At 38.0% G+C, this 11,844-nt stretch overlaps 1 protein-coding gene across 1 annotated transcript; it reads right to left on the bottom strand.

Annotated features, from left to right (window-relative positions):
* Window positions 1-9,837: 9,837 nt before the first annotated feature.
* Window positions 9,838-11,220, bottom strand: LOC311491274 (signal-regulatory protein beta-2-like). Its single transcript, XM_084549177.1, has 3 exons — window positions 10,594-11,220; window positions 10,142-10,495; window positions 9,838-10,013 (listed from the first exon to the last, which is right to left on the bottom strand). The coding sequence occupies exons 1-3, from the start codon at window positions 10,838-10,840 to the stop codon at window positions 9,844-9,846; spliced, it is 771 nt and encodes a 256-aa protein (XP_084405303.1). The 5' UTR covers window positions 10,841-11,220; the 3' UTR covers window positions 9,838-9,843.
* Window positions 11,221-11,844: the final 624 nt, after the last annotated feature.

Here is an 11,844-nt window from a genome sequence, read left to right as displayed (position 1 = left end):
AAAAAACAAAAAGAAAAGAGCTGCAAGTGGAGACGGCCCAGCGACAGCGGTAACAGCATACACGTGATACCTACTCAGTGCCATGACTGAACACCGGCCCAAAATATTAATAAATAAATAAAAATAATAATTGAACACCGGCCCGAAAGTCAGACCGGCCCACCAAGAATTGTCCCGGTCCTCCCGATTAGCCACTCCGTGCCTGGCTGTAGTCAACATACAGCACTCTCAAATAGTTTCTCTCAGTGTTCACATGGGAGAGGGTCTTGTGGAGGAGGAAGGTTATGGTGTCATCTGTGGACCTCTCCGGCCGGTATCTGAACTGTAGTGGATCCAGGGTGGTTTGGCAGTGTGGAAGTGATGAACGTCTTGATCTCTCAAACCATTTCATCACCACAGATGTGAGGGCTATGGGCCTGAAGTTGTTGGAACTGCTGGGGTGTGGTTTCTTTGGTACAGGGACTATTATGGATTTCTTAAAGCAGGTTGGGATCACACACTGTCTGAGTGAGAGGTTGAATATCACTGTAAATAGAGGCGCCAACTGATCAGTGCAGGTTTTGAGGACTCGTCCAATAATCCCATCTGGTCCAGCTGCTTAAACACCAACCACACGTCACGCTCCGTCACAACGAGTGTGTCCTCCCCTCTGGCTGGGAGCGCAGCGGGCAGTCGGTTTCCCGCAAAAAAAGTTGTTCAATTCGTCATCCCGAATTATCAAAATTAATTATTCATTCATTCCTGTTAAGGTAACAGGAACAAGCGGTTACAGAAGTTGAACGAATGAAAATTAATTATTTATCATTAAATAATTGGATCACCTCGTGGCACCACCCTTCTGAGAAGGGAAAAGATAGCCAATTCATTCATTTTATTCTTGTATTTTTATCTTTGATCTTATATTTTAAGTATTATTTTATTTGAATGTGTGTGATATGGGGGAGGCACAGTGGAGAGGTGGTTAGCACTGATGTCTCATAGCAAGAAGGTCCTGTCCAGGGTGTACCCCGCCTTTCGCCCGATGACAGCTGGACCGCTTCACAGGAATAAGGGGTTGCAGAAGATGAATGAATGAATGAATGAATGAATGAATGTGTGTGATATGGAGCAGCTACGAAGTGAATTTCCTATCTATCTATCTATCTATCTATCTATCTATCTATCTATCTATCTATCTATCTATCTATCTAGCCAAGTCTACTTTCACTGGTAAAACATTTAAAACCATTTTGTAACCCACTAAGTCTGTTCTCCATCCTCTTGAAAATTCTCAGACACTTATGTGATGACTTGCCATTTAGTTTACTTGAGGATTGGACTAGTTCATTGTTTTTTTTTTTTTTTTTTTTTGATTTCTTAATTTACTGAAGACCATCTTTTTTATTGTGCAACATATTTGCTGTATACCAATGATATCATATTCAACTTGATATTTTTCATTAGATGGTTGGATATGTGGTCGTCAAAAGCCCATTTGTTTCTATTTACTAAGATTATATACTTGCTTCAACTAAACTTGACAAAATACTCTAATGCAGTTAAACTATAGCTGCAGACTAAATGTTCTGCATTAAATGTTCTGATGTATACTTAATGTCTAATTAAATCATATTGTATTTCACTGCAAACTCCAAAGATGTCCCTGAACAAATCATGTCACTCCTGACATCTCAGTGCTATAGCAGAGCAAATCAGTGGGTCTCATTACAGCAGTGGGGCTACATTAAGCTCACCACAGCAGTGCACCACTTTAATCCTAAAAGAGAGGACGATAAGATCTCACTGCTATGAAAGCTGTTACCATATTCCCTGTACATTCACACACTGAGAACGTGTTTTATTCATTTGTAAGGAGAAGTGAGAACCTCCAATGATCTTCAACATGACCAGTCAACTGTGGATCGATCAATCATGGTTCTGGTAAATATCTTAGAAATGAAATAAATGGATGTTGTAGCTCATTGTAAAGTCACTGCTAAGCAATCAAGGCCTATACAGTATGCCACTATAGGAGTATTACACAGGGCCTAAAATAATAAATGAAATGAACAAGACCAGATTTTATTATATACTTGTTATTGGTCTTTCCTGCATACTGCTGATGCTGTTTTTAAATGATATCACAAGTGTATTTTTATACCACTGATGACTTACAAGTGTCATATTCAGACTAAGGCAAATGTTATTGTTGCACAGATACAGCAATCACCATGATTCAGTCATTTGAAGATGCTGTAGATATAAGGTCTAAATGTTCAATAACACTGACATTTTTTTATTCTGTATTACTGCAGGATGGTGAAGCAAAGATGAAGCACTGGGCGTCTCCACAAAACGAGTGACAAGAGTGAAGAGGAGGAGAGAGAGCTCAGAGTGTGTGTACTCTATTGTCAGAGCAGATTCCCACACTGGGTAACACCTCTCTTTATAGTCAGAGCAGAGCCGGCCCGCCATCTTTCAGCTTGGATGTTCACACAGAGCTTCTTATAGCCAGCTGCCATCCCATAGTTGTGACTGAAAATACAGTGTTTTCTGTCCTGATGGAGAGCATCAGCTTTTCAGTTTGTTGACAAATTGTATTTCTGCAAGATGAACTATTTCAACACATCTGTGAAACTGAGGATTTTAACTTGATGAACTCAGTGTTTTAAATATTAATTGTGATTCATTTATTCCACATGTTGAGAGAAAGTGTGTTTTATTTATTTACATTGGTTGATAGAACAAAGTAATAAAACAGAAACAGTTGCAACTCACAATAATATATTTGTAAGAACTACAGATTATAAGTGAAACTTCATTTTAGTATTTCTCCGAAGAAGAAGAATGACATAAATAAAATGATAATAGACAGTATTACCAGTGGTTCAATGTGACAAACACATACGCTCCAAACAAATATCAACTGGATGCTAAAATAAACAGACCTCACTAATCCAGACTAAAAGCCTGCAGAGCCATGTACATCCTCTCTCTCCTTCTGCTGCTTTTGCGTTCCTTCTTCCACCTTGGTCCCCGTTCATCATGGTGAAGACGACAGCAGAATAAACCAATGTGTCTTCACCTCTCTTAGGAAACACATTACATAAATTACAAGTTAAACAAGGTTCATAACTTGTAGGTTAATCTACAGATAAAATCCTTACCTGCAGAGTTTTCTTTGCACCACTATTTCTTTGTACAACAACTGCAGTAGGACCTATGAAGCAGAAAATACACAGATATCAGTAATAGAAGGCTTCATTTGTTATTATGTTAAGACTAGAATACAATATGTAACTACTATTACCGCTGCAAAAATTATATTTGTTGAAGATGAAGAAAGCTGCAACAATCAGACTTATAACCAGGACAGCACACAGAGGAAAAATAGCTGAAATGACCGTCTGTGACCACATGTTGGTTTCTGTAATGATAACAAGAAGAAACAAAGATAAAAATTGGTCAAAAACATTGTTTTTAATAACTTAAAACAAAACTTGGTCATGGTGATGTTTACTATAAAACTAAAGGAACAATAACACAGTTACCTTCAGTGGTGGTTAAAGAAGCATCCGACTATGAGGTCACTGGTTTGACCCTCTCTATGCCCAGTGTTGTGTATGAACGACGTTCATATTTTTGTGAACTGTGATCTAAACGCAATTTTTTTTTTAACTGTGAGCATAGACATGAGTTTCCCTCAATCTGGAGGGAAATAACGACGTTCACCACCCAAAAAAAAGAAAAAAAAAGCTTTACAACAGCTGTCAGCTGATACGCGATTTCCAGCATATAGCATGGCTGGTGCAGCTAGAAGAGAAGCTGCCTCCAGCCCCGCATAAGCAGCTGATTCACACAAACATTTGACTCATTTCCTAGTATATACAGTCAATAGTTATTCAAAAAAGGAGTACAGATCCTGGTGGAAAAAAATATCACAGGCAAGGGATAGATGGGCAGGTCAGTCAGAGATTCTGTTGAACAGGAATAACTCGAAGCTGCTCATTTAACAAAGAAAAAGAAATATCAGCTGTCAGCTTGAACTAGTTCACTTTAATCTGTACTTCTTGTTTAGTGTGAACTTGGACAACACTGTCTATGCCCATGGCTGAGCATGTTGCTCATATAAAAACCCCAAACTGCTCCCTGAGCACCTTGGATGGAGCCCCACTGCTCCTCGTTGGTAAAGGCAGAGAGTATTTGTGTGTACATGTGTAGACATGGCAAATAAAGCTCATCTGATTTCTGAGCTGACCTTGTGTGTCACTTCATTCACAAACATTATCTTAATGAATAAATACTTCAGCTGATACTGGTGTGTTGACACATAAAGAGATGTTAGTGATGCCTTTGTATCTTATGCCTTGTTTTGTGTGTACAGAACAATTACACCTGAAACACAGAAAGACTCAGAAAAACAAAACTTTTTCATGGAAACTTAAGCTGTGGTTGGCCTTTCATACAGGGGAGTGAATACAAAGGGGCTGTACTTCCTGTCTCAGTCTCTACTTTAATCTCATGAAGCTGGTCTTTCACTCCTGTTTTATATGTTTTAAAATGCAATAAGTTAACTGCTACTTATATAGTTTTAGGACATATCTCATTGTAATGATAGGTCAGATGGGGTGCTACTCTTCTGTGTTTAACATTTTATTTTCTTGGTCAACTTTGCACAATAGCTGACTCTAGCTTCATGACCATATGCTCAACCCACCTTTGCTGTAGCCCCATTGACTCATATGTACATGTGGCCATGTAAGATTAGTAATTAATTTGACTTATTTCTTTCTTTCTCTTTATTTGACTCCTTACTATACGCCTATTTAAAAAGCATTTTTTGATAAAGGCCACAAGCTGTAACGGTTCTCCATATATTACAGGTGTTGCTGGAGTTTTAACCACTGCATACCTCTTTCTCTTTTGCACAAATCATTGTAAAAGTTAAATTGCAGCAGATACCCAGATTCCACTTGAATTTATCATTTGCATGACTTAAACATGGAGAAAAGAAATGTGTAGTTAATGTCTCATCACAGGTTTTCTCTAATTATAGAATTTATTATAGAATGATCTTCCTTCTCAGGTCAGCAGCTCTTGTATTGAGGCTGTTGGTATTTGTAGGGGCTTGGTACCCAATCTCTGATTGTGGTGGTGATGGTGGCATTCCCCCGCTGACCTGTCGTCCTGGCTCCCCCTTGCCATAGTGTTGTTTTTGTACCTTTTCGATTGCTGTTGTTAGAACTCTGGGCTAACAGCTGTTTCGTTGTTAGCCTTAATTGTGGGTTTTCGAAGTAACCATTTGTCCCACATTCGCTGCATGTATCCCTTCTCTCTGGGGTTGCTCATTTCTCATCAGGTTGCCCTGGTTCCCTAGCACCTGACACGGACCTTGTTGACCCAGGTGACATCCGAGCCAGTGTAGCTCTCATGTTCCTGAGGTAAGCCTGATCCATTATTATCTTGCCTAAGGATCCTCACAGGATGCAGTTGTATTTGCCCCTCACTGGCAATTGTATATTGCAATGTATATGGCAACTGTATGTTGGCAGTGAGGCTAGACTTCCTATAGACTATCCAGATGTGATGTATATAAAGAGGAACAGATTTGTATGTGACATATTGTAAACTCCAAGACAACACTCATCTAGTTAACACTACATACAGCATGTGGAATAAGTCTGAGCTTTCTACTTATACTTACGTCCCACTCTGAGCATAATGACGTTCCAGTTATTCATTTTCTAAGTCCAAGCCCACAGACAGATATAGACAACACACTGCAGAAAGGTCCAGAGTCAATCTACTGCCAAGCTTTATAACTTATTCTGTGTATGTGTAAACATATATTTACAAACTCAGAGATTACCATGAATATCAAAACTTAAAGTGAATTTCTCACAGATATAGAGCTTCATTTTGAATCAAAACACAGCTCGCTATATTATTTTCTTGTCCAGCTTTAAAGGCTTTGCCTCATACCATTAAGCATTACATTTAAATGCATCATATGAAATAGGTGTTAATATATTTGTAACAACAAATACCACAACAATGTGTCACTCAGTAACATGTGAATTTAAGTACTGTGTTTGATGTATCCAACCATTTACCACAATGTTAAAAGAACGGAGCCATTTTAGTGTTGTGTGAATCAACCAATTCAGAAGCTCCACATCATCAGTGATGACCCACCCACTCTGAACATCACTCACATCAGCAGGAAGAGCACAGCATATAGAGTCTGGGAGGTGGCTGTGGTTATGAGCTCATCCTCTACACTCTCCACAGAGAACCAGTGTCACAGTATCACAAAAACACACCCTGACCTCGACCTGATCAAAGGTTCAACTGCTTCACATGAACCGTTGTGAGATAATTAAGTCCTGTGAATGTGGAAAAAGGGCAAAATAATGCAGCTGAGAGTTGAACGCTGGAACTGGTTATGAGGAGGCACCACAAAGTCTGACAGGTAGAGAGTAGATCAATGGAAAAACAAAGAGACAATAACCCTAAGGGTCAAAACTGTATCAGTAGTTGTGAGACTGGAACAATTTGGTTTGTGGTTTTCATCAGGGTCACTTTATTATTAAGCATGAGCAAAGACATGAGGGTCTGCAGTGTAAATGACTTCATTCATTTAATTCATGTACCAGGGACTGAACCGCTAACCTTCTGGTTAAACTAAGAAAAAACAACTCAAAGGATTAAAATGGCAACAGTATTTGTCAGACTGGAGCATCTTTGTTTGTGATTTTCGTTAGGTTCAATTTATTTGATCATTATTGATCATGAGCAAAGGGATATAGGTCTGTAGTGTCCCTGGTCTTGCACTGATACACACACACACACATAATTAAACACACAGAAGAGTATGAGCAATGATAAAATGTTATTTAAACCAAGACACTGACAAAAAATAGTTTCTTCTACTGTGTGTCCTTCTTTGTATGTACAGGTTTTCTTTGTGTTAAACATAGAAAGACATACATAAATACAACTGGTTGACATTGCTGTGGTTGGCCTTTCAAACAGGGGCATGAATACAAAGGGCCTGTACTTCCTGTCTCAGTCTCTGCTTTAAGCTCAGAAAGCTGGTCATGCACCACGGTTTTATCTGTTTTAAAAAGGCAAGTATACAGCACTATATTATTATTATTATTATTATTATTATTATTAGTAGTAGTAGTAGTAGTGGTCGTAGTAGTAGTAGTAGTAATATGTGAACAGTTATCATTTAGTCCAGTGGCTGACTGACAGTCTTTCCAAATTAAGGGTGAATAAATCAATAAATAAAATGAGCTCTCTCTTTAAATCCAGCCTAAGCTCATAGTTAGGTCTGTTCTGAGTAAACAGCTTCAGTCAAAGGGCAGAGAAACAGGTCACCACAGCTCTTGTCTGTGTAGCTGGTGAATGTGGTTTAGCTTGTTGTTCTTATGACAGACATGCAAAAGGCCTCTACAGTGTGCGGTGAGATCAGGAGAACATACTTCAGACTCTGGCTTTGTTTCATGCTATGACAAATCCAAATGTCAATAGTTCTGAAAGCGTGATGCAGTAGGAAACAATAAAGAGACAAGGTGCTAAACATTCCTAGTAGGGCTATTTAGATTTCCATCTCAAGTCCTTCATCAAAACATGTGTAAATGGAATTAGAGCCATTACATAAGTAGTGGAACAAGAAGCTGTTTTAGCTCATGACCTGATCATCATGGACTCTTGGGAGATTATCAGTTTGAGTGTACAAGTGGACATGTACTCCACTGCTATGAGAGCAAAGCTGTCCTCACCCAGGCTGGAGGCACTAAACTCTGCTGTTCTGTGGTGTGTGGCAGGGTGAACTACTTACTGTGATGCAGTTGCTGGACATGATGTCTTAATGTTGTGTGGTCATCTCCCTGTGACTCTTTCATACAAGGACATTTGGAGAATCTGGCTGATTGGAAGAACCCACTTCTTCCTTTTTGGAGAGTTTGGCACACGTAACAGTGTTCTTCTCAACAGCTGCCTGGAGCTGTCCATGGTACTGAATGTGCTGTGAAACACTTTGCTTTGCAGCTGATGAATAGATGTATTGCATTACAATAGGATGGCAACAGTGTACATCAACTGTCACTGGAAACTGAGTCTGAACTTGTTCAGATTGTGTGGGGCAAATCTAGGCAGACGGTCCACTGACGCTGGCCTAGAGCTCTCCTTTATACATTTACTCAGTTTGCCTGGTTCCTCATCTCATAGCGTGCATACAGAGAGAGAGAAATTGTGATGGCAATGGAAAATACAAACTGTTCATTGTGCACTTACTAGTTGGGAGGTCGTGGCTGCTCCTGTGGCACCAAGATGCACAGCAACAGTGCAATCCACCTACCCCCACACACTTTCAGTTCTTCTCTCTCACTGGGTGTGCTGCTGTTTTACAAACCCTCTTTTATTTTTGAAACATGACAAGCTTTTCTTTTCAGTTGAAGGTTCTGTCACTGGAGTACCCCACTACCCCATGCCACTCTCTGAAAAACCATACAAATATTCTCATTAACCCACTGTCTGTAATGTGTCTGTTATTTACTATATACACCTTAATTTTGTTGTACTTGTACAATGACAATAAAGGCATTCTCTTCTATTCTATTCTATTCTATTCTATTATAATTCACATTAATCTTCAAGGTTTTATGGCATCTGTTTTATAAGATCTACCACAATAATAAAATCACTTTATATGATGCAAATAAGCACACAGTTTATCTATAGCAAATGTAGTCCTATTTTGTACTGACGTGTGCTCTGTGGTTGGTGGTACACTAGTTCCGCCTGGATTATTGATTACAGACATGTTCAATTATTAAATCAAATATTTAAACAACAAGTTAATTTCGAGACATTTGCAGTCACTGTGAAACTATCAAGTCCACGAGTTACTGATCAGATTTGCACTTTTATTTTGTCAATAATTGTAAGCTGTTGATTTTCTTTCAAACAAATTCACTTTGCTGTTGTATTTTTTAATCACATTTAATCAAATGTGGGAGAAATTATTGAATTGCAAGCATACAATGAGTATGTGGTTGTTTCTACTGTGAACTTCAGCACTGACTGAACTATTTTACTATATTATCAAAATGAATGTGGGAAACATGAATCAATATTTGTGCAGCTTTAAAAACAAAGAAAAGGAAATGATGCATCAGAAATATTGAATGTGTTTTATTTTTATATGAAATGTTATTATAGGTTTTGTACATAGTTTTACTTTGTATTTTTAAGAAGCAACACATACACAATGCATTTTGCGGAGTAATGTTACACTGTGCTGATACATGTAGGACATTTCTGTGAAAAAGTTAAAAATGAAAAAACAACAAAAATGAAGTAAGAATTTAAAATATGCTGGTACTTTTGCATCAGAACGACAAACTTCCTTGTCATTCAACAACTCTGAAAAGACTGAACAGAATACACATTCAACTGCTACATTAGTGATTCTAATCACACATGGGTACTGCTTAAGTTTTATATTTTCTACATGCATACAAAAATAAAAAAAGACTGTTTAAGCTCTGACATCAGAGTAGATGATCCCTTCCTCTGTTCTTTGTGCGTTCTTTCTCTCTTCTTTGCCAGCTTTCCTCGTTTTGATGTTTGGTGCAGAATAAACTAATGTATCTTCATCTCTCTGACGATAGATAAGAAAATAATGTAACAATGTTATGAGATTTCAGGTAATATTTATATTTATGGAGGGAGAACTATTAAAAAAATTCCAATGATATTTTCTATCTTTTCTCATTTGTACACCTTACCTTCTGACTTTTCACCGGAGCATCTGTTTGCAAAACAACAGAGACATTTAAGTGAAAATCTATTTTAGGCTTTTATAAAATACTGTTTGATAGATTGATCAGATTGATTACCGTCACAATTTTTCTTCTTGATGGTATAAATGAGGAAGGCTATAACAATCAGACTTGTAGCCAAAGCAGCACATAACAGAAAGATAAGTATATTGGCCTTCTGTACATCCCACGTGTTGAGTACTGAAAAAATAAAAGCACCAAGTAGTGATAATTAATTACATTATGTAAGTCTATACATTAGGAACACATGTGTTTTTACGTTATATTAACAGACTGTATCAGACACTAAAATATTCAGTTACAGTTACCTTTGTTGTCCATTTTTTTTCCATTTCCAAAAATGACCTGTCCACACGTGGCCACAGCACAGTAGTAAGTCCCAGCATCAGAGGAGCTGATGTCCTTAGAGAAGCTGTAGACACATTTCTGTGAGTGAGTCTCAGGACTCCTCTCACATTCATCACCACTGTTTTGATGAGCGTAAATTAAACTGGGATGAGATTCATCTGATTTGGCTCTGAACCAGTACACACTGTGATCTTCTGGACATGTTTTGTTCTCAGAGTCAGAGAGGACTGAACACTGCAGAGTCACTGAGTCTCCTGGATGAACTGGATCAGATGGAGACACTTGAATGACGGCAGTGATATCTGGTTCTGGTCCTACAAAATATAAAGAATAAATAATGTCTTACTGACAGTAGTGAAAATAACATAAATTTAAATGTGAATTATATACACGAGAACACAAATTCACATACCTTTAATTCTCAGAAAGGTTCCATTCAGAAATGTCATGTGAAGAGAATCTACTTTTATACAGTAGTAAACTCCAGTATCACTGAGCTTAGTTTGACTAATATGCAGAATAAAGGTTCCAGGCTCTTGTTTTGCTGTAATGTGAGGAGTCTTATTAACATCATCATGATCAAAGTTGTATGTTCCTCCCAAGAATTCAGGCCAGTTTCCTGAAACAAGCCTGATCCAATGTAAGGTTTCTTGATACATAGATGTCTGTCGGGGACAGATCAGAGTCACATCATCTCCAACATCAACTGTTTGTGTTACAAAGGTCAGATCATCTGTGCATCCTAAAGATTAAACAGAGCAGTGACAATCAGATGTATATATGCCATGGTCTGAAAGATATCTGCAAGAAATGACATGTAAAATATACATAATATGGAAAGAAGCTGACTTTCTATACTTACGGCCCACTCTGAGCATCAGCAGTAAATACAATATGATCAGCATCTTCTGATTGATCTCTGTTTGACTGCGTTAAAATAAGAGGATGTTGTAGGGGGTTCAACCTTAATGTAATCGCATCAAGTGGGAGGGACCAAATATTGGTCAATCTGATTGGTCTATTTTTCTGCTGGTATGTCACTGTACTACCACAGTGGAAATTATCTTTCCAGTCTGAGCACATGAAACGACACCTAGCTTCTGTTTCATGTTCACAGTGGTTTTCTAAAACAAAGCAAATTAGAAAAAACAAGAAGTGAATGGCAATAAAAACCTAAAATGTTTCTTTTCTATTTCTTAAGGTGTGAACTTTTAAGCTGAAAACTAAATAGTCTACAGTAGTCTTGCTGTTTAAGACAAACATTGCTCTGATTGACAGGTTATTTTATTTCCTGGATTTTATATCTCATCATGGAGGAAGAAATTGCATGACACGATGATTTCTAAATAACATCTTTTTTTTTTCTTTTTTCTTTTTTCTTTTTTTTATTTCTTGGACTCAGACATCCTCCTCATCAAAATGAAATGATTAAAGGTCCTGATGGATTCTGCCCAGAATTTTATAAGAAAATGTCCAGGCTGGTGGTGGAGCCACTCACCAGGATGTATACAGAGTCTTTTGAACATGGCACATTACCGGCAACACTTCATTGGTCAATATATCGCTTATTTTAAAGAAGGGCCCTCAGAAACCCTCAGACTGCTGCTCATCATATCGGCCAATAAACCTGGGGTTGGGGTTGACTGTAATTTGCTATCCATAC

This window comes from Chelon labrosus (assembly GCF_963514085.1).
Source record: "Chelon labrosus genome assembly, chromosome: 8".
Taxonomy (NCBI): Eukaryota; Metazoa; Chordata; class Actinopteri; order Mugiliformes; family Mugilidae; genus Chelon; species Chelon labrosus.
Note: the sequence above shows the minus strand (reverse complement) of the source record. Positions and strands in the feature narration are given on the sequence as shown.

Excerpts from the sequence above, each read along its gene's own strand:
- LOC311491274 (XM_084549177.1), bottom strand. The coding sequence starts at position 10,840 with ATGTATCAAGAAACCTTACATTGGATCAGGCTTGTTTCAGGAAACTGG. Across the intron at positions 10,496-10,593 it reads AACCTTTCTGAGAATTAAAG|GACCAGAACCAGATATCACT; the intron begins GTATGTGAATTT and ends TATATTTTGTAG. Across the intron at positions 10,014-10,141 it reads AAAAAAAATGGACAACAAAG|TACTCAACACGTGGGATGTA; the intron begins GTAACTGTAACT and ends TTATTTTTTCAG.